Raw genomic sequence first — 22,613 nt, forward strand, 5'->3', positions numbered from 1 at the left:
GGGACAGCTGAAGGGTTTCTCCTGTGTGTGGACACGCCGGTGGGTCAGCAGGTTAGAGGAATTGCTGAAGGCTTTCCCGCACTCTAAGCAGCTGAAAGGCCTTTCACCCGTCTGGACCCGTTGGTGGTTCAGCCTGTAGGAGGAACTGCTGAAGGCCTTCCCACACTCGGGGCAGCTGAAGGGCCTTTCCCCGGTGTGGACCCGCCGGTGGGCCAGCAAGGCAGAGGAATAGCTGAAGGCCTTCCCACACTCCGGGCAGGAGAACGGTCTCTCTCCCCCGTGTGGACCCGCTGGTGCTTCAGCAGGTCAGAGGATTTGCTGAAGGCATTCCCGCAGTTGGGACAGCTGAAGGGCCTTTCCCCTGTGTGGACCCGCCGGTGGGTCAGCAGGGCAGAGGAATCACCGAAGGCCTGTCCGCAGTCAGGGCAAGAGAATGGCCTCTCCCCTGTGTGGACCCGCTGGTGCTTCAGCAGGTCGGAGGAATTGCTGAAGGCCTTCCCACACTGAGCAGCTGAAGGGCCTCTCCCCTGCCTGGACCCGCTTGTGGGTTAGCAAGGTGGTGGAATTGCTGAAGGCCTTGCCGTACTCAGGGCAGCTGAATGGCCTCTCCCCTCTGTGGATCTGGTGGTGCTTTAGCAGGTCGGAGGATTTGCTGAAGGCCTTCCTATAGACTGGGCAGGAGAATGGCCTCTCCCCGGTGTGGCTGCGCTGATAAGCCTCTGGGGCAGACGGGGCACAAAAGCCTTTCCCACAGTTACCACACTTCCATGGTTTCTCCACAGTACGGGATTCCTCTGGTTTCTCCATGGCTGAAGCTTCAGCTGTACGCAAACACTTGTACAGCCCCTCCCCACTGTGAATTCCTGTTTTCAGGCCGTATAGCTGTTACACGCTCCACGCTCAGTGCGCTGCAACAGTAGGGTCTCTCATCCAGTCCCACTGATGCTGAAAAAGTACTCAAACAAGAACCAAAAAGCTTGTTTCCTTCTCACAGAATCATAGTTGAAAATTGTTGCGGTCCTGATGGATTGGGTGACTGTCAGACATTGATGTCAAAGTGAGGACTGCAGTCGCTGGAGTCAGAGTCAAAAAGCGCAGCACTGGGAAAGCACAGCAGGTCCGGCAGCATCCGAGGAGCAGAGAGTCATTGTTTCCGGCATAACGCTTCCACCTGTTCATTTTGAAACTTCTGTCTTCAGATCTTCAAATACGCTGCAAAAAGAAATTATAAAATTCATCACTGTCAGTGCAGGGTAGAAATTCAGAACAAGCAATTCTACTTTCTGCAGAATATTCTTTTCTTATTCCACAAAATTGAAAACACCATCTCACTCTCTCTCCCCCTCTGTTTTCACTCCACTCTAATTCTTACGGGGCAACCAACAAGGTGACTTTGTCACTGTATAAGTTCAAAATTAATATGAAAGAAGTCTTCGATAAGCTGTTGGCACTTAGAAGTTGACAAGGCACTGGGACTCGATGAAATGTATCCAAGGATCTTGAAGAAAGGGACGACAGAAATTATGGGAGCACTCGCCATAATTCAACAGTCTTCCATGGAATTGGAGGAAGTGACTGGAAAACTGCAACCATTGCAGCCTTGTTTAAGAAAGGTCGTAAATATATGCTCAGCAATTATAGGGCAGCCAGTTTAAATTTGGTGGAAAAGCAGAAATAGTTATTCTGGTCAAAATTTGTAGTCACACGGAGAAAGGTGGATTAGGAAGAGTCAGCGTGGGATTGCTGAAGGGGACATTGCATTTAACTAACTTGATGGTGTTTTTTGCAGAAGTTACAGGCTTGACGAGGATAACACCTCAGCTCTCCTCTTTGTTATCCACCCTGGCTGTCCTAGGGAGTCTGGTACACCTATAGCCTTTACGTAATGCTGAATTTGAGGGGATTAAAGCACCAAAGTGTGACTTCAAATTACTTGGCTACACGGGTTTTGCTATCATATCTCTCCCATAAAGGCTGACAGAACAGGTTGTGAGCAGGAGTCTGCTGGGCACCACCTTCATTAATCAAAAGGGTCTTGGCCCCTATGTACATGTTGGGAGGCATGCAAGGAGATGTTTATATTTTGCTTCTGTACTTAGAATTCATAAATTGAAGCCAGTGTACATTTTTAAAATCTTCAAGATTAAAAGTACAGAGGAGATCAATATTATACAACAATCCAACAACCCTGTCCCAAGACAACAGGCGCCTGACCCTCACAAAGTTGGCGGCCGGTTGCCCGGGCAACCGAGAGCTCCTTCGCCGGTGAAGTAAACACTGGGCCTGTGGGGCTTCTATTGGAGGCCTGAGGCCTCCCCCTAGGAGTTTATAAACTCCCCAGTCTCCCTCCTCCCGCGGGTCCCAATCCTACCCTGTCTCACTGTCTCCTCTCCCCGGGGGCAGGAGCCAGGTCTTGGCGCTCGGGCCTGGCGACCTCCCCGGGATGTTCCTGAAACCTGGTCCTGTTCTGAAGGAGGATCCCCGGACCCGAAACACCTCCTCACATTCCTCCCGACACGAGCTGCCGGACCTGCTCAGCTTTTCCAGCGGCTCCTGTTCTTGCTCCTTCATCCGCCGGCGCCATTCCTCTCCCACACTCCGTAACACTGTTTTTGTCCCATTGCACATGCGCCAACTCAAAGGGGGCGGGGGTACCTCCTGGTGACGTCATCACCCGCCGAAGTGGCGCGGTCGGAGGAATCCTCCAAGAATTCGGACAATGGGGGCGGGGCAATCGTTTTCCCCGCCCCCAGCCATTTGAAAGGTGAGTTTCTTTTAAGTTTGAACGTATTTTCTTTCAATTTTCAGCAATGTTATTCCAGACCTCTGGAAGGCTGAAGCATTGAGAAACTTTCAGACATAAACAAACGGATATGAATAAAATTCATAAAAATAGGTAAGGTAAATTGCGAAATAAACCCAGCACAAAATATCAAAAAGAATAGCAAGAGCTGGTATTGGTATGCTGAAGGGAACAAAATCGCTGAAGTAAATATTTGTCCCTTGGAAGATGAAACCGCTGAGTTAGTGGGGGGAACACTGAAATAGCAGAGCTGCTAAATCAAAACTTTCCTCAGCTTTCACATTGGAGGACAGCAATACTATCCCCATTGGAACCGGCGAGTCAGAGGCTATCGAAAGGGTAGAACTTAAACAATTAACGTCGATCGGTACACTATCAGGATTGAGGGCAGACAGGTCCCCTGGGCCTAATGGCCTACATTCTAATATACTAAAGGCAGTGGATACGTTAGTTACAATATTCCAAAATTCCTTGGACATAAAATAAACTCAATGAATCTTTCTTAAGACTGAGATAGGTAGATTCTTGATTGTCAAGGTGATCAAAGGTTACGAAGAGAAAGCGCTAGAAAGGAGTTGACTTCAGCCATGATTGGATGACGGAGCAGACTTGTTGGGCTGAATGGCCTCTGATATCTTATGAATCCACTGGAGTGGAAAAATACTAATGTAACACCTGTATTCAAAAAGGAAGAGAAGCAATACGTGAGAAATTGCAAACCAGTTAGTTCAACAGCTGTTGATGGGAAGCTGTTAGAATCAATTATCAAGAAAGCAATATCAGGATGTTTGGAAAGTCAAAACTCTTTAGATAGCTCCTTTCAAACTACTACCGTTAAGGTCAAGAGCAGCAGTTACATGGGAGACCATTACCTGCAAGTTCTGTTCAAAGACACTCACTATTGGAGCAGCACACTCATCTCAACATACAGAGATTACAAAGATAAAGATGGGAGAAACCATTGGAGAGATTTGAAGACTAAAATGAGAATTTTAAAATTTGGTTGTTGCTTGAATGGGCACCAGCACAGGTCAGTGGACACATGAGCCACAGAGGAATGAGAATTGTTGCCATGAAACAAGAGCAAAGTCTTAGATGATTTCAAGTTTACAGAAGGGCAAATGCATAAAATGCAAAAAATTGGAAACCAGTGGCTTCATTCTTCCCAGTGTTTAATTGGAGTGGATCCATCAATATGAAGAATCTCAGCAACCAGATTGGACCATGAAACTGGTGAGTTTTGAGAAGGTTTGTAGCTCAGGGTGAGGTTCTGGATGTAGGTTTGCTTGCTGAGCTGAAAGGTTCATTTTCCATCACTATACTAGGTAACATCTGCAGTGAGCCTCCAGATGAAGCACCAGTGGTGTAGCCCACTTTCTATTTAGATGTTTGGGTTTCTTTGGGTTGGTGATGTCATTTCCTGTGGTGGTATCATTTCGTATGGCAATGTCATTTCCTGTTCTTTTTCGGGGGGCGGGGTGTAAATGGGATCCAAGTCAAAGTATTTGTTGATAGAATTCTGGTTGGAATGCTATGCTTCCAGGAATTCTCATGCGTGTCTCTGTTTAGCTTGTCCTGGGGTGGATGTGTTGTGCCAGTCGAAGTGGTGTCCTTCCTCATGCATCTGTAAGGATACTAGGGATAGTGGGTGATGTCTTTTTGTGGCTAGTTGATGTTCATATATCCTAGTCGCTAGTTTTCTGCCTGTTTGTCCAATGTAGGGAACACCACATCCATCCTCGGATAAGGGTCTGTTTCTGTGCTGTCTGACTTTAATTCTTCTTTTACTGGTCGTCACAACCATTTTCTTGCCTTCCCCAATACCCATCCAATTCATTTTTGTTTAAAATATCAGATGAACTCAGCCTTGAATGTATTCAGTGACCCCATACCTGCAGGAAGACATCCCCACTTCTGAACTCAGTTCCTCTTGCTAATATACCACTTGCCTTGCGCATTGCTTGCTGCAGCTGTCTGACAACTGGCATTGATTGGTGTGGAAGAATATGTTGCTGGAAAAGCACAGCAGGTCAGGCAGCATCCAAGAAGCAGGAGAATCAGCCCAAAACGTCGATTCTCCCGCTCCTCTGATGCTGCCTGAACAGCTGTGCTTTTCCAGCAACACTCTCAACTCTGATCTCCAGCATCTGCAGACCTCAATTTCTCCTGGTGTGAAAAAATGCTGAGACCTCTTTGTCCATCCACACAACATTCCTGATGAAGGGCTTGTGCCTGAAACATCAACTCTCCTGCTCTTCGGATGCTGTCTGACCTGCTGTGCTTCCAGTGCCACATTTTTTGACTCTGATCTCCAGCTTCTGCCATCCCAATATATGATCATTTAAACAATGCTTTGTGCTGTTTTCTTTTTCCACAACACCAGCTATAACTTCACACTGAGGTAATGCATTTGCCATGTGTTTGCCAATTGAGACACAGACCTGGACCAACTTTTCCAGTCTGTCCCCTCCCTTTGCTTTTAGTTGCTTCAAGTCACAAATTGAACCCCTGCATGAAAAAAAGAGAATAGAAGAGGGGGGAGAGAAGAGAGATCGCTGTGCTCACAGATGTTGGACAGAGGAAGTTCCAGTCTGTGGTGAATCTCAATCTTCATTCATAGAGAGAAGCAGCAACAGCTTGAGAAGCTAATGGTTCACCTTCAGACAATAGAGAGGCTGTGTTTAACAAGAAGACTAGACTCCTACCGGTCCTCCAGTACTCCTCATTGGTCCATCAAAACAACATAGCGCCGTTTTTGCGGACAGCTGCAAGCATGGGCGGTGTTTTTGCTGACACTGAGGAGCATGTGTGGTAGACTCTGTGGAGATGGAGTTACTGACAGTTTCCAACTATCCAAAGGCCAATGGGAGAAAAAAAGATAGAGCCTCAATGACCACCACACACACACACACACACACACACACACACACACACACACACCTCTCCCACCCCACCCCGGTAGCTCGACATATCAACATTTGCACCTCGCTATTTTTGCTAATAATTTTACTATACCTCTCATGATTTTGTATATCTCAATAAGGTCACCCCTCAACCTCCTCTGCTCTAGTGAAAGAAGTCTCAGCCTCCCCTTATAACTCAAATCCTCCTGTCCTGGCAAATCTTTTCCGAACCCTCTCCAATAGTATTCTTCCTATAACAGGACAAACTGTACTCAGTACTCCAATAGTGGCCTCACCATCATCCTGTATAACCTCAACATTATGTCCCAACTCCTATACTCAATGGTGTGAACAATGAAGGCAAGTGTGCTAAATACCTTCTTAACCACCCAGTCTACCAATGATGCAACTTTCAAACTACTGTGTACCTGAACACCCCCAGATCTCTCTGTTCTACAATACAACCCAGGGCTCTCCCATTAACTGTACAAGTCCTGCACTTCTTTGTTTTCGCAAAATGCAAGCTCTCGCTTTTATCCATACCTCTCAAACACACACCCCAACACTCTCAACTCCTGAGGCTTATACTCCAACACACCCACACTTTACAAAGCATGGTACGCGCACTCTGATGCACAAGGTGCAAATTCACAATGGGGTGAATTTGCATTTGCAGAATTACATTTGCAGATACATGCAATTTCACTCAAAAAAGCACACAATCTGCAGCCAGTTAGTGCAGGCAGTCAATCCATGTAGTATTTTATAAATTCCTACTTCAGAAATGAAACCAGTCTGATTCAAGATTGGGATACAGACAGACTCAAGCCTCACACCTGCCATGCATTGTCTGAGCTGAGAAGTCACCTATTTTTATAAAACCTAAGTCATCATGAGATTGTAACTTAAAAGAAATTCTGAGATTTATACATTAAGGAAACCTGCAACCCATTCAAAAAGATGAAAGACTTAACAGCAATCAAGGTTTGTTCAATATATCCTATCAGTTGCATGACACTGTGATCTTTTGCTATAAAATCTGTGTGCTTTGATCCTGCTCCACAGCTACCTGATGAAGGAGCAGCACTCTGAACGCTAGTGCTTCCAAATAAATGAGTTGGACTATAACCTGGTGTTGCGTGATTTTTAACTTTATCCACCCCAGTTCAAGACCGGCTCCTCAAAACAGTTTCTCGCGAACACATCCCACACCTCCCAGTGCTGCCAGTAAACTTTACAATGCTGCTGAAACAATGCAGTATCTGCACTCCTGAAAAATGTACAATTTCTAATGATACAAGCTCCTCATTCACTGCTCCATCTGATACATGACATTGGAAACTTAGTGCAGGAGGCTGAAAGAAATGAGCAGCTTTAAAACAAAAACTACTTAGAGCTCACAGCTTTCAATGTGAGTCTGAGCCCAACGGTAAATTCAGGTAACCTTTATTGTGACCCAACTTTGTTACAGCTTCAGATCCCCCTAGCAAAATGGCATAGAAAAAAAGTAACTGATTTTTTTTAAACAGCTCAAGGTCAAAACCCACACACTCCCCCCACTTTAGATTAGATTTCTTACAGTGTGGAAACAGGCCCTTCGGCCCAACAAGTCCACACCGCCCCGCCGAAGCGCAACCCACCCATACCCCTACATTTACCCCTTTAACCTAACACTACAGGCAATTTAGCATGGCCAAATCACCTGACCTGCACATCTTTGTGAAATTGGGAGGAAACCGGAGCACCCGGAGGAAACCCACGCAGACACGGGGAGAACGTGCATACTCCACACAGTCAGTCGCCTGAGGTGGGAATTGAACCCGGGTCTGTGGCGCTGTGAGGCAGCAGTGCTAACCACTGTGCCACTGTTTCTTTACTATTAGTTAGCACCTAGTTGTCCCTTTGTAACTGGATCCTTGGTACAGCCTTTACGCATAGAAAGTATTGCTTAACTCAACAATTTCAATCCATACCCTGTATCCAAGTAAGGTTCTCCCTGTGAATGGGTGGGGTGAGCTGTGTAGAGACAACCACACTACTGTAGGTCTGGAGTCAGTCATGCGTAGGCCAGACCAGAGAAACAATGCAGCTGGGACGACTGAGTGAATCCTTTCCCCTAACAATAGTTTTCCTTCCCTAAAAAGGACATGAGTCAGTCAGATGGGAGTTTTCTTTGCCCCGAAAAATGATTTCATCATTAAATACTGAACTCCAGGTTTCTGACCGAATTCCAATTCCGTCATCTTCCGTGGCAGGATTCGCCGGAACTGGGTTGTTAGTCCAGTTCATAATGTCACTAGGCTGTCATTCCTTCAACCCCCTGCGATGGCAAATGAACTCGCTGGTGCCTCCACAGAAGGGAGGAGCAGGTGAAGGCCTTCCCGCACTCGAGGCAACTGAAGGGCCTCTCCCCCGTGTGGACCCGCCGGTGGGTCTGGAGATTAGAGGAATCGCTGAAGGCCTTCCCGCACTCAGGACAACTGAAGGGCCGCTCCCCCGTGTGGACCCGCCGGTGGGTCTGGAGATTGGAGGAATTGCTAAAGCCCCTCCCGCACTCGGGGCACCTGAACGGCCACTCCCCCGTGTGGACCAGCTGATGTCTCAGCAGGGCAGAGGAATCACTGAAAGCTTTCCAGCACTCGGGGCAGCTGAATGGCCTCTCCCCGGTGTGGAGCAGCTGGTGCTTCCGCAAGGCGCCCACTTGACTGAATCCCTTCCCACACTCGGGACAGCTGAAGGGCCTTTCCCGCGTGTGGACCCGCTGGTGGGTCAGAAGGTGGGAGGAATTGCTGAAGGCCTTCCCGCATTCGGGGCAGGGGAATGGCCTCTCTCCTGTGTGGACCCGCTGGTGGGTCAGCAGGATGGAGGGCCGGGTAAAGCCCTTCCCACACTCGGGACACCTGAAGGGCCTTTCCCCTGAATGGCGCCGCTGGTGCCTCAGCATGGAGGCGGCCTGGGTAAAGCCCTTCCTGCACTCAGGGCAGGAGAATGGCCTCTCCCCCGTGTGGACCAGCTGGTGCCTCAGCAGGGTGGAGGCCTGGGTAAAACCCTTCCTGCACTCGGTGCAGGAGAATGGCCTCTCCCTGGTGTGACTGCGCTGATGAATCTCCAGGGCAGACGGGACACGGAAGCCTTTTCCACAGTCGCCACACTTCCACGGATTCTCCATAGGGTGAGATTCCTCAGGATTCTCCATGGCCAAAGCTTCAGCTGCACACAAACACGTGTATAGCCACTCTCTGCCATGAATTCCGCATTCCAGGCCGTATCACTCTTCCAGGCTCCACACTCAGTGCGGTTCAACAGTAGAGTCTCTCATCCAGTCCCACTGATGCTGAAAATGTACTGAAACAGGAACCAAAAAGCTTTGCTCCTTCTCACAGAATCTAAGTTGAAAATTGCTGAGGTCCTAATGGATTGAGTGACTGTCAGATATTGATGTCAAAGCGAGGATTGCAGATGCTGTACAGTGAGTCGAGAAGTGTGCTGGAAAAGCACATCAGGTCAGGCAACATCTGAGGAGCAGGAGAGTTGATGTTTTGGGCATAAGCCCTTCAACTGTTGATTTGAAACTTCTATCTTCAAATACTCTGTAAAAAGAGAGATTACAAATGTCATCACTGTCAGTCCAGAATAGAAACTCAGAACAAGCAATTCTACTTTCTGCAGAATATTCTACAAAATTGAAAGCACCATCTCACTCTCTCTCTCTGTTCTCACTCCATTCTAGCTAATTCTGAAGGTACTGATTCAGGATCTTACAGGGGCAGAAAAGCAAAAATATCAAGACTGACACCTCTCTGAAGTTTGGATGACTCCACCTGAAAGTTAATATCTTCCATGACATTGGGATGCTGCTGAGAGCGAGCAGGTCTAATTTTGGGAAGCAAACAAAAATGTTAATTCAGGATGAACCTGCCATGCAGCTTCTTGAGGAACAACCAGACACAAAATGGTTAACGCACCCAGGAAGAGGGGAACAAAATGAGACATCAAGGCATTAACACTGACACCAGAGAGAAACTGAACATACAGATGTGGCAAACATTAGTAGAAAGCCAGAGTCATACAGCACAGAAACAGACCCTTCAGCCAAAGTCTTCCAGATATCCTAAATTAATCTAGTTGTATTTGCCAGCACTTGGCCCATATGCTTCTTAACCCTTTCTATTCATACACCAACCCAGATGTTTTTTACATGCTGTAATTTTACCAACCTTCATCAGGGAGGGAAGGGGGAGAGTGTGGGGGGGGGGGGGGGAGAGGGGAGAGAGTGTGGGGGGGGGGGAGAGGGGAGAGAGTGTGGGGGGGGGGGAGAGGGGAGAGAGTGTGGGGGGGGAGAGGGGAGAGTGTGGGGGGGGGAGAGGGGAGAGTGTGGGGGGGGAGAGGGGAGAGTGTGGGGGGGGGAGAGGGGAGAGTGTGGGGGGGAGAGGGGAGAGTGTGGGGGGGGGAGAGGGGAGTGAGTGGGGGGGAGAGGGGAGAGTGTGGGGGGGGGAGAGGGGAGAGTGTGGGGGGGGGAGAGGGGAGAGTGTGGGGGGGGAGAGGGGAGAGTGTGGGGGGGGAGAGGGGAGAGTGTGGGGGGGGGAGAGGGGAGTGAGTGGGGGGGGGAGAGGGGTGAGTGTGGGGGGGGAGAGGGGAGAGTGTGGGGGGGGGAGAGGGGAGTGAGTGGGGGGGGAGAGGGGAGTGAGTGGGGGGGGAGAGGGGAGAGTGTGGGGGGGGGAGAGGGGAGAGTGTGGGGGGGGAGAGGGGAGAGTGTGGGGGGGGAGAGGGGAGAGTGTGGGGGGGGAGAGGGGAGAGTGTGGGGGGGGAGAGGGGAGAGTGTGGGGGGGGGAGAGGGGAGAGTGTGGGGGGGGAGAGGGGAGAGTGTGGGGGGGAGAGGGGAGAGTGTGGGGGGGAGAGGGGAGAGTGTGGGGGGGAGAGGGGAGAGTGTGGGGGGGAGAGGGGAGAGTGTGGGGGGGAGAGGGGAGAGTGTGGGGGGGAGAGGGGAGAGTGTGGGGGGGAGAGGGGAGAGTGTGGGGGGGAGAGGGGAGAGTGTGGGGGGGAGAGGGAGAGTGTGGGGGGGAGAGGGGAGAGTGTGGGGGGGAGAGGGGAGAGTGTGGGGGGGAGAGGGGAGAGTGTGGGGGGGAGAGGGGAGAGTGTGGGGGGGGAGAGGGGAGAGTGTGGGGGGGGGAGAGGGGAGAGTGTGGGGGGGGAGAGGGGAGAGTGTGGGGGGGGGTGAGGGGAGAGTGTGGGGGGGGGTGAGGGGAGAGTGTGGGGGGGGGTGAGGGGAGAGTGTGGGGGGGGAGAGGGGAGAGTGTGGGGGGGGGAGGGGAGAGTGTGGGGGGGAGAGGGGAGAGTGTGGGGGGGAGAGGGGAGAGTGTGGGGGGGAGAGGGGAGAGTGTGGGGGGGAGAGGGGAGAGTGTGGGGGGGAGAGGGGAGAGTGTGGGGGGGAGAGGGGAGAGTGTGGGGGGGAGAGGGGAGAGTGTGGGGGGGAGAGGGGAGAGTGTGGGGGGGAGAGGGGAGAGTGTGGGGGGGAGAGGGGAGAGTGTGGGGGGGGAGAGGGGAGAGTGTGGGGGGGGGAGAGGGGAGAGTGTGGGGGGGGAGAGGGGAGAGTGTGGGGGGGAGAGGGGAGAGTGTGGGGGGGGGAGAGGGGAGAGTGTGGGGGGGGAGAGGGGAGAGTGTGGGGGGGAGAGGGGAGAGTGTGGGGGGGGGAGAGGGGAGAGTGTGGGGGGGGGAGAGGGGAGAGTGTAGGGGGGGAGCGGGGAGAGTGTGGGGGGGGGAGAGGGGAGAGTGTGGGGGGGAGAGGGGAGAGTGTGGGGGGGGAGAGGGGAGAGTGTGGGGGGGGAGAGGGGAGAGTGTGGGGGGGGAGAGGGGAGAGTGTGGGGGGGGAGAGGGGAGAGTGTGGGGGGGGAGAGGGGAGAGTGTGGGGGGGGAGAGGGGAGAGTGTGGGGGGGGGAGCGGAGAGTGTGGGGGGGGGAGGGGAGAGTGTTGGGGGGAGGGGAGAGTGTGGGGGGGGAGGGGAGAGTGTGGGGGGGAGGGGAGAGTGTGGGGGGGGAGGGGAGAGTGTGGGGGGGGAGGGGAGAGTGTAGGGGGGGAGGGGAGAGTGTGGGGGGGGAGGGGAGAGTGTGGGGGGGGAGGGGAGAGTGTGGGGGGGGAGGGGAGAGTGTGGGGGGGGGAGGGGAGAGTGTGGGGGGGGGAGGGGAGAGTGTGGGGGGGGGGAGGGGAGAGTGTGGGGGGGGGAGGGGAGAGTGTGGGGGGGGGAGGGGAGAGTGGGGAGGGGAGAGTGTGGGGGGAGGAGGGGAGAGTGTGGGGGGAGGAGGGGAGAGTGTGGGGGGAGGAGGGGAGAGTGTGGGGGGAGGAGGGGAGAGTGTGGGGGGAGGAGGGGAGAGTGTGGGGGGAGGAGGGGAGAGTGTGGGGGGAGGAGGGGAGAGTGTGGGGGGAGGAGGGGAGAGTGTGGGGGGAGGAGGGGAGAGTGTGGGGGGGGAGGGGAGAGTGTGGGGGGGGAGGGGAGAGTGTGGGGGGGGAGGGGAGAGTGTGGGGGGGGAGGGGAGAGTGTGGGGGGGGAGGGGAGAGTGTGGGGGGGGAAGGGGAGAGTGTGGGGGGGGAAGGGGAGAGTGTGGGGGGGGAAGGGGAGAGTGTGGGGGGGGAAGGGGAGAGTGTGGGGGGGGAAGGGGAGAGTGTGGGGGGGGAAGGGGAGAGTGTGGGGGGGGAGGGGAGAGTGGGGAGGGGAGAGTGTGGAGGGGGAGGGGAGAGTGTGGGGGGGGAGGGGAGAGTGTGGGGGGGGGGAGGGGAGAGTGTGGGGGGGGGGAGGGGAGAGTGTGGGGGGGGGAGGGGAGAGTGTGGGAGGGGAGAGGGGAGAGTGTGGGGGGGGGGAGAGGGGAGAGTGTGGGGGGGGAGGGGAGAGTGTGGGGGGAGAGGGGAGAGTGGGGAGGGGAGAGTGGGGAGGGGAGAGTGTGGGGGGAGGAGGGGAGTGTGTGGGGGGAGGAGGGGAGAGTGTGGGGGGAGGAGGGGAGAGTGTGGGGGGAGGAGGGGAGAGTGTGGGGGGAGGAGGGGAGAGTGTGGGGGGAGGAGGGGAGAGTGTGGGGGGAGGAGGGGAGAGTGTGGGGGGAGGAGGGGAGAGTGTGGGGGGAGGAGGGGAGAGTGTGGGGGGAGGAGGGGAGAGTGTGGGGGGAGGAGGGGAGAGTGTGGGGGGAGGAGGGGAGAGTGTGGGGGGAGGAGGGGAGAGTGTGGGGGGAGGAGGGGAGAGTGTGGGGGGGGGAGGGGAGAGTGTGGGGGGAGGGGAGAGTGTGGGGGGGGAGGGGAGAGTGTGGGGGGGGAGGGGAGAGTGTGGGCGGGGAGGGGAGAGTGTGGGCGGGGAGGGGAGAGTGTGGGGGGGGAGGGGAGAGTGTGGGGGGGGAGGGGAGAGTGTGGGGGGGGAGGGGAGAGTGTGGGGGGGGAAGGGGAGAGTGTGGGGGGGGGGAAGGGGAGAGTGTGGGGGGGGGAGGGGAGAGTGGGGAGGGGAGAGTGTGGAGGGGGAGGGGAGAGTGTGGGGGGGAGGGGAGAGTGTGGGGGGGGGGAGGGGAGAGTGTGGGGGGGGGGAGGGGAGAGTGTGGGAGGGGAGAGGGGAGAGTGTGGGAGGGGGGAGAGGGGAGAGTGTGGGGGGGGGGAGAGGGGAGAGTGTGGGGGGGGAGAGGGGAGAGTGTGGGGGGGGAGAGGGGAGAGTGTGGGGGGGGAGAGGGGAGAGTGTGGGGGGGGAGAGGGGAGAGTGTGGGGGGGGAGAGGGGAGAGTGTGGGGGTCGAGAGGGGAGAGTGTGGGGGGGGAGAGGGGAGAGTGTGGGGGGGGAGAGGGGAGAGTGTGGGGGGGGAGGGGAGAGTGTGGGGGGGGAGGGGAGAGTGTGGGGGGGAGGGGAGAGGGTGGGGGGGAGGGGAGAGTGTGGGGGGGAGGGGAGAGTGTGGGGGGGGAGGGCAGAGTGTGGGGGAGGGGAGAGTGTGGGGGAGGGGAGAGTGTGGGGGAGGGGAGAGTGTGGGGGAGGGGAGAGTGTGGGGGAGGGGAGAGTGTGGGGGAGGGGAGAGTGTGGGGGGGGAGGGGAGAGTGTGGGGGGTGAGGGGAGAGTGTGGGGGGGAGGGGAGAGTGTGGGGGGGAGGGGAGAGTGTGGGGGGGAGGGGAGAGGTGGGGGGGGGGGAGGGGAGAGTGTGGGGGGGGGGAGGGGAGAGTGTGGGGGGGAGGGGAGAGTGTGGGGGGGGAGGGGAGAGTGTGGGGGGGGAGGGGAGAGTGTGGGGGGGGAGGGGAGAGTGTGGGGGGGAGGGGAGAGTGTGGGGGGGGAAGGGAGAGTGTGTGGGGGTGAGGGGAGAGTGTGTGGGGGGGAGGGGAGAGTGTGGGGGGGGAGGGGAGAGTGTGGGGGGGGAGGGGAGAGTGTGGGGGGGAGGGCAGAGTGTGGGGGGGAGGGGAGAGTGTGGGGGGGAGGGGAGAGTGTGGGGGGGAGGGGAGAGTGGGGGGGAGGGGAGAGGGGGGAGGGGGGGAGGGGAGGGGGGGAGGGGAGAGGGGGAGGGGAGAGGGGGGGAGCGGAGAGTGTGGCGGGGGAGGGGAGAGTGTGGGGGGGGGGGAGAGTGTGGGGGGGGGAGGGGAGAGTGTGGGGGGAGGAGGGGAGAGTGTGGGGGGAGGAGGGGAGAGTGTGGGGGGAGGAGGGGAGAGTGTGGGGGGAGGAGGGGAGAGTGTGGGGGGAGGAGGGGAGAGTGTGGGGGGAGGAGGGGAGAGTGTGGGGGGAGGAGGGGAGAGTGTGGGGGGAGGAGGGGAGAGTGTGGGGGGAGGAGGGGAGAGTGTGGGGGGAGGAGGGGAGAGTGTGGGGGGAGGAGGGGAGAGTGTGGGGGGAGGAGGGGAGAGTGTGGGGGGAGGAGGGGAGAGTGTGGGGGGAGGAGGGGAGAGTGTGGGGGGAGGAGGGGAGAGTGTGGGGGGAGGAGGGGAGAGTGTGGGGGGAGGAGGGGAGAGTGTGGGGGATGAGGGGAGAGTGTGGGGGGGATGAGGGGAGATGTGGGGGGATGAGGGGAGATGTGGGGGGATGAGGGGAGATGTGGGGGGATGAGGGGAGATGTGTGGGGATGAGGGGATGAGGGGAGAGTGTGGGGGGAGGAGGGGAGAGTGTGGGGGAGGAGGGGAGAGTGTGGGGGGATGAGGGGAGAGTGTGGGGGGATGAGGGGGAGAGTGTGGGGGGATGAGGGGAGAGTGTGGGGGGATGAGGGGAGAGTGTGGGGGGATGAGGGGAGAGTGTGGGGGGATGAGGGGAGAGTGTGGGGGGATGAGGGGAGAGTGTGGGGGGATGAGGGGAGAGTGTGGGGGGATGAGGGGAGAGTGTGGGGGGATGAGGGGAGAGTGTGGGGGGATGAGGGGAGAGTGTGGGGGGATGAGGGGAGATGTGGGGGGATGAGGGGAGAGTGTGGGGGGATGAGGGGAGAGTGTGGGGGGATGAGGGGAGAGTGTGGGGGGATGAGGGGAGAGTGTGGGGGGATGAGGGGAGAGTGTGGGGGAGGAGGGGAGAGTGTGGGGGGAGGAGGGGAGAGTGTGGGGGGAGGAGGGGAGAGTGTGGGGGGAGGAAGGGAGAGTGTGGGGGGAGGAAGGGAGAGTGTGGGGGGAGGGGAGAGTGTGGGGGGGGAGGGGAGAGTGTGGGGGGGAGGGGAGAGTGTGGGGGGGGAGGGGAGAGTGTGGGGGGGAGGGATTGGGGGGGGAGGGATTGGGGGGGAGGGATTGGGGGGGAGGGATTGGGGGGGGAGGGATTGGGGGGGGAGGGATTGGGGGGGAGGGATTGGGGGGGAGGGATTGGGGGGGGAGGGATTGGGGGGGGAGGGATTGGGGGGGGAGGGATTGGGGGGGGAGGGATTGGGGGGGGAGGGATTGGGGGGGGAGGGATTGGGGGGGGGAGGGATTGGGGGGGGAGGGATTGGGGGGGAGGGATTGGGGGGGAGGGATTGGGGGGGAGGGATTGGGGGGGAGGGATTGGGGGGGGAGGGATTGGGGGGGAGGGATTGGGGGGGGAGGGATTGGGGGGGAGGGATTGGGGGGGGAGGGATTGGGGGGGGAGGGATTGGGGGGGGAGGGATTGGGGGGGGAGGGATTGGGGGGGGGAGGGATTGGGGGGGGAGGGATTGGGGGGGGAGGGATTGGGGGGGAGGGATTGGGGGGGAGGGATTGGGGGGGAGGGATTGGGGGGGGAGGGATTGGGGGGGGAGGGATTTGGGGGGGGAGGGATTGGTGGGGGAGGGATTGGTGGGGGAGGGATTGGTGGGGGAGGGATTGGTGGGGGAGGGATTGGTGGGGGAGGGATTGGGGGGGAGGGACTGGGGGGGAGGGACTGGGGGGGAGGGACTGGGGGGGAGGGATTGGGGGGGGGAGGGATTGGGGGGGAGGGATTGGGGGGTAGCGATTGGGGGGTAGCGATTGGGGGGTGGGGGGGAGGGGGGGGTGGAGGGCAGACCTAGAGGGGATATGTTTAGGGTGAGAGGGGAAAGATATAAAAAAGAGACCTAAGGGGCAACCTTTTCACATAGAGGGTGGTACATGTACGGAATGAGCTCCAAGAGGAAGAGGTGGAGGCTTGTACAATTGCAACATTTGAAAGGTATCTGGATGGAATATATGAATAGCAAGGGTTTGGAGGGATATGGGCTGGGTGTGAGAAGGTGGGACTAGACAGGTTGGGATATCTAGTCGGCATGGACAAGTTGGATTGCAGGGTCTGTTTCTGTGCTGTACATCTCTACGACTCTATTTCAGCTCAGACAATGCATGAAAGGTGTGAGATCAGAGCCTGTCTGTATCCTAACCTTGAGTCAGGCTGGTTCTATTTTCAAAAGTTGAATTTACATAATACTATATGTATTGACTGCCTGGAGATTGTTCATTTTAGGAGCAAAATAGAATGTATCGGCAAATATAATGCTGCAAATATAAATTCACTGCCGTGGACTTGTGTGTACACACACGCATGAGAGAAATAAAAAATCTATTTCTGTGCTGCATATCACACAGACATTGAGAAACAGATGATTTATTTCTGTGGTTGTAAATGTTGTTGTAAATTATAGCTGGGTACTAATAGATGTAAGGGACAGAATTCCTCCAAATAGGGTTCTCCCAGGATTCTTATAGTGCCCTATTCTGGTTTACTTACTAGTGAACAAACATTAAGCACGAGTATCTATTTATTTCTAATTTTGATTCGTTTTTCTTGTTTGATTCCCTGCTATGACAACACTGTATCTTGATGGTTGACAGGCTGAGAGATGGTGGGTTGGGTCTCAATTGACTCAATGTTTTATTGTTCCAAATGGTGTAAAAATGGGTGTCAAAGCTTCAGCAGAAATCCAGCAGAGCTGACAGACCAACATCTTACTCTAAGCGAACAGGGAGATCAACAGAGGACAGAGAAATCAGGACCTGAAATCTGAGCTGACACCAGACTACCCTGTGATCAGTGCTTTGATTAGCAATGCCAACCCTCCACCTTTACCTAACTTCCCATTTAACTACCCCTTCAATATGTAGGATCCAATCCTTGTCATCCTGAAGCTGGGTTAGCCATGGGAAATGCAGGTTTATAGTTCCATAGTAATAAAAGCAGGAGTAGGCCATTTGTCCTGTCAGGCCTACTCTGCCATTCATTAAGATAATCGCACCATCGCAGCTCCTCCTCCCTGCATTGTCAAAACTACCCTTAATTCACCAACCATGTCTTCAATATACTGAAGTGGCCTCTACTGCTTCACTGGGCAGAGAATTCCATAGATTCACTACTCTCCAGGAAAAACAGTTCCTCCTAATCTTTGTTTGAAAGCTACTCCCCCTAATCTTGAGGTCTAGTCTCACCCAACAGCAGAAATGACTGGATAGGGAAGGGCGGCATCCCCAAAGTGCAATGAATTCCCACTTTCCCCCAAAATCCCGGATGTACTCACTCATTCAGTTGTTTGCTCATAAATGAAAGATTTCACTGTTACAACTTCTGCTCCCAGTCAGGGCAAAACATCTTTGACAGCTGCTCTGAAAGTCCAGTCTTCACAACCACACTTGTGAACCATTCTCCTCTCACCTCAAATATGCACCGTCTAGTTTTGGACTGCACCATCCTGGGGAAAAGATCTTGGGTATTCACCCTATCCATGCCTGTTACAAACGTCCATAAGGTCACCCCTCAGTCCCTGATGCTCCAGGGAACATATCCCTGGCCGATTCTCCCTCTCCCAGTAGTTCAATTCCTCCAAGTCTGGCAACAGCCTTGTAAATCTTTTCCAACCTCTTTCAAAGTTTCACAACATCTTTCCTATATCAAGGAGAGTTGAATGCAGTGTTCCAAAAGTGGCCCAACCAATTTCGTGGACAGCGGCCACATGACCTCCCAACTCCCATACTCAATGCTCTGACCAAGAAAGGAAAGCATACTGAATGCCTTCTTTACTATCCTAGCTACCTGAGACTCCACTTTCAAGGAATTATGAACCTGCACTCCAAGGTCTTTATTCAGCAACACTCCCCTTAACTGTGCCAGTTCTGCCTGGATTGCTTGACCAAAATGCAACTCCTCACATTTGTCTAAATTAAACTCCATCTCCCACTCCTCGGCCCAATGACCCATCTGCTAAATTCCCATTTATAGCAAACTCTCTTATTCCCTCGAAGCTGAAAATCTCCATCCCACACACACTCCCTCCATTCTCACTTTGCTGAACCTAATTCCTGCTGCATCTCACCCTGAAGGGTCTGGTTCATGCTGATACACAGTCCCACACTCTAATTGAAACATACAGAATACTGAATGGCATGGACAGACTGGATGTTGGGAAGATGTTTCCATTGGTAGGAGAGACAAGAACCTGAAGGCACAGCCTTAGAGTAAAGGGAAGGCCTTTTGGAACAGAGATAAGGAGAAACTTCTTCAACCAGAGAGTGGTGAATCTTTGGAATTCATTGCCACAGAAGGCTGCAAAGGACAGGTCATTGAGAATATTTAAGACGGAGGTCGACCGGTTCTTGAGTATCAAGGGGATCAAGGGTTACGGGGAGAAAGCAGGAGAATGGGGCTGAGAAACTTATCAGCTGCGATTGTGTGCTATCAGCAGACCTGATGGGCTGAATGGCCTAATCTCAGCTCCTATGTCTTATGGTCTCTTGCTGTCCTGGACACAGAGGGTGAGAATTGGGAGCAGGACTAGGACATTTGGTCTTTCGTGCCTGGACCAGTATTGCACAGATCATAACTGGATATGAATATACCTACATTTTGGTGGACAGGCTGGGACATTTTTCATTGAAGCATAGGAGGTTGAGAGGTGACCTTACTGAGGTTGATTAAATCATGACAGATATAGCTAACATGAATGGCAGGTGTCCTTTCCCTTGGGTGGGGGTTTCAAGATTAGGGAGCAAATTTTGAAGGAGAGAGGAGAAAGATTTGAAGGACATGAGGGACATTATTTTTCATTTTACACAGAGTGGTTCGCGTGTGGAATGAATGTCCAGAGGAAGTGGTGCAGTTATAGCATTTAAAGGACATTTGGATAAGTATCTGAATAGGAAAGATTCAGAGGATATGGACCAAATACTGGCAAGTGGGACTAGTTCAGTTTGAGAACATAGTCAGCATGGACTAGTTGGACTGAAGGGGCTGTTTCTGTGCTGTCTGACACTGTAACTGTTCTATGCTGGTCTTGAAACCATTTTCTTAATATCCCCCATAAACATCCATTTCATTGTTGTTCAAAATATCAGATGAACTCAGCAGTGAATACGTTCAATGACCCCCCTAACTGCAGGAAGACATCCCACTTCTGAACTCAATTCCTCTTGCTAATATACCACTTGCCTTGCTGATAGCTTGCTGCATCTGTCCGACAACTGGCAGTGACTGGTGCAGAAGGACACTGAGGTCCCATTGTACATCTACACATCATTGTTGATGAAGGGCTTGTGCCCAAAACATCAACTCTCATGCTGCCTGACTAGCTGTACTTTTAGGAGAAAGTGAGGACTGCAGATGCTGGAGATCAGAGCTGAAAATATGTTGGTGGAAAAGTGCAGCAAGTCAGGCAGCATCCAAGGAGCATGAGAATCGACGTTTCGGACATGAGCCCTTCTTCAGGAATGAGGAAAGTGTGGCAAGCAGGCTAAGATAAAAGGTAGGGAGGAGGGACTTGGGGGAGGGGTGTTGGAAATGCGAGAGGTGGAAGGAGGTTAAGGTGAGGGTGATAGGCCGGAGTGGGGGTGGGGGCGGAGAGGTCAGGAAGAAGATTGCAGGTTAGGAAGGTGGTGCTGAGTTTGAGGGTTGGGACTGAGACAAGGTGGGGGGGGAGGGGAAATGAGGAAACTGGAGAAATCTGAATTCATCCTGTGTGGTTGGAGGGTTTCTAGCCGGAAGATGAGGCGCTCTTCCTCCAGCCGTCTTATTGCCATGGTCTGGCGATGGAGGAGTCCAAGGACCTGCATGTCCTTGGTGAAGTGGGAGGGGGAGTTGAAGTGTTGAGCCACGGGGTGGTTGGGTTGGTTGGTCCGGGTGTCCTAGAGGCGATCTCTGAAACGTTCTGCAAGTAGGCGGCCTGTCTCCCCAATATAGAGGAGGCCACATCGGGTGCAGCGGATGCAGTAAATGATGTGTGTGGAGGTGCCGGTGAATTTGTGGTGGATATGGAAGGATCCCTTGGGGCCTTGGAGGGAAGTAAGGGGGGGGGGGAAGGTGTGGGCTGAAAATGTGTTGCTGGAAAAGCACAGCAGGTCAGGCAGCATCCAAGGAGCAGGAGAATCGACGTTTTGGGCATGAGCTCTTCTTCAGGAATCTGAAGGTGTGGGTGCAAGTTTTGCATTTCTTGCGGTTGCAGGGGAAGGTGCCGGGAGTGGAGGTTGGGTTGGTGGGGGCTGTGGACCTGACAAGGGAGTCACGGAGGGAGTGGTCTTTTCGGAACGCTGATAGGGGAGGGGAGGGAAACATATTCCTGGTGATGGGGTCCGTTTGGAGGTGGCAGAAATGACGACGGATGATACGATGTATATGGAGGTTGGTGGGGTGGTAGGTGAGGACCAGTGGGGTTCTGGCCTGGTAGCGATTGGAGGGACGGGGCTCAAGGGCGGAGGAGCGGGAAGTGGAGGAGATGCGGTGGAGAGCATCGTCGATCATGTCTGGGGGGAAATTGCTGTCTTTGAAGAAGGAGGCCATCTGAGTTGTTCGGTATTGGAACTGGTCCTCCTGGGAGCAGATGCGGCGGAGACGAAGAAATTAGGAATATGGGTGCGACTCTGATCCTCAGCATCTGCAATCCTCACTTTCTCCACATCCCAATGTATCACATTTAAAAACGCACCTCCTTTCTGCTTTTGTTTTGCCACAGCAAAGGCTATAGCTTCACATTGAGGTACTGCATTTGCCATGTGTTTGCCAACTGAGACACAGACCTGGTCCAACATTTCCTGAGTCTGTCTCCACCCCAGAGAATCACTCCCTTTCCTTTCAGCTGCTGCAAATCAACACTATATGAACAGGGATATCGGCTGGGTGCTGGCAAACGGGACTAGATTAGGTTGCAATATCTGGCCGACATGAACGAGTTGGACCGAAGGGTCTGTTTCCGTACTATCCATCTCTATGAGTATAATTAAACACCAAAATGAAAACTAAATGGAATAGGGGCTGAGAAAAGAAAGTGCTGTACTCACAGATGTTGGACAGAAGAAGCAAGTTACAGTCTGGGCTGAAGCTCAATCTTCACAGCAGCTACAGAAGCTTATGGTCCTCCTTCTGCATTCAGACAATAGGGGTGCTCTAACTGGCAGGAGGACCAATCTCCATCCGGTCCTCCAGGCTTTAACATTGGTCCATCAAAAGGAAGTCGCGTGCCGTTCTTCGGACTTCGAGGAGCATGCGTACTACTTTGCTGACACCGGTGAGCATGCGCCTTCCTCGCTGACACCTCGGAGCATGCGCAGTGTGCGCTTTGGTGACTACTGTTACTGACAGATGTAAAGGATCTAAAGGCCAAAAGGAGAAAAAACGGCTGGAGCCACAATTTTATTTTTCCCTGTAGCTCGACGTTGTATTCTTTTTGCATTTTGTCTGGCTGCTCAACTTTTGTAAGTCTTTTCACCAGGGCAGATGAAGTTGTAAACTGGAGGGCATCGGTTTGAGATGAGGGGAGAAAGATTTAAAATGGTCCGAAGAAGCAACTTTTTCGCACAGAGGGTGGTGTGTGTACGGAATGAACTGCCAGACGAAGTGGTGGAGGCTGGTGCATTTACAATGTTTAATAGGAATCTGGATGGGTATATGAATAGGAAGGGTTTAGAGGGATATGGTTAGGTTCGGATATGATTAGATTAGATTAGATTCCCTACAGTGTGGAAACTGGCCCTTCAGCCCAACCAGTCCACACCAACCCTCCGAAGAGTAACCCACCCAGACCCATTTCTCTCTGACTAATGCACCTAACACTATGGGCAATTTAACATGGACTATTCACCTGGCCTGCACATTTTTGTACTGTGGGAGGAAACCGGAGCAATCTGAGGAAACCCACACAGACACGGACAACATGCAAATTCCACACTGACAGTCACCAGAGCCTGGAATCGAACCTGGAACTTTGGTGCTATGAAGCAGCAGTGCTAACTACTGAGCCACCGTGCCGTCATTCAAGTAAATTTCTCCCCGGGGGGAGGAGGAACAGTCAAGAGTCAACCATACTGCTACATGTAGGCCAGACTGGGTAAAGAATGCAGCTAGGACAACTGAGTGAATCCTTTCCCACAACGGCAATTTCCTTCCCTAAAAAGGATATGAGTGAATCAGATGTCTTTCCCCCCCTACCAATTCTGAATTCAAGACTTCTGACCGAATTCCAATTCCGCCATCTGCCGTGGCAGGATTCGAACCCATGAGTCCCCAGAACTGGGTTGATCGTCCAGTTGATAATGGCAT

At 54.1% G+C, this 22,613-nt stretch overlaps 1 protein-coding gene across 2 annotated transcripts; it reads right to left on the minus strand.

Moving 5' to 3' along the window:
- Positions 1–266: 266 nt before the first annotated feature.
- LOC148144266 (uncharacterized) lies at positions 267–22,191 on the minus strand. 2 transcript variants are annotated; one of them, XR_015751428.1, is made up of 3 exons: positions 21,356–22,191; positions 7,680–9,296; positions 267–1,212 (listed from the first exon to the last, which is right to left on the minus strand). XR_015751428.1 is itself a non-coding variant. In XM_087974660.1 (2 exons), exon 2 carries the CDS (start codon positions 8,900–8,902, stop codon positions 8,003–8,005), a length of 900 nt encoding a protein of 299 aa, XP_087830786.1. In that variant the 5' UTR covers positions 8,903–9,296; positions 21,356–22,191; the 3' UTR covers positions 6,671–8,002. The 2 variants fall into 2 exon arrangements, 1 of the variants encoding a protein (XP_087830786.1); XM_087974660.1 differs by lacking the exon at positions 267–1,212 and having other exon boundaries at positions 6,671–9,296.
- Positions 22,192–22,613: the final 422 nt, after the last annotated feature.

The sequence above is a fragment of the Chiloscyllium plagiosum genome, unplaced genomic scaffold (genome assembly GCF_037043375.1).
Source record: "Chiloscyllium plagiosum isolate Xiang-an unplaced genomic scaffold, Cpla_swu_hap1 HiC_scaffold_27, whole genome shotgun sequence".
In the NCBI taxonomy this organism is placed as follows: domain Eukaryota; kingdom Metazoa; phylum Chordata; class Chondrichthyes; order Orectolobiformes; family Hemiscylliidae; genus Chiloscyllium; species Chiloscyllium plagiosum.

Coding starts and splice junctions, on each gene's coding strand:
- LOC148144266 (XM_087974660.1), bottom strand. CDS start 8,902: ATGGAGAATCCTGAGGAATCTCACCCTATGGAGAATCCGTGGAAGTGT.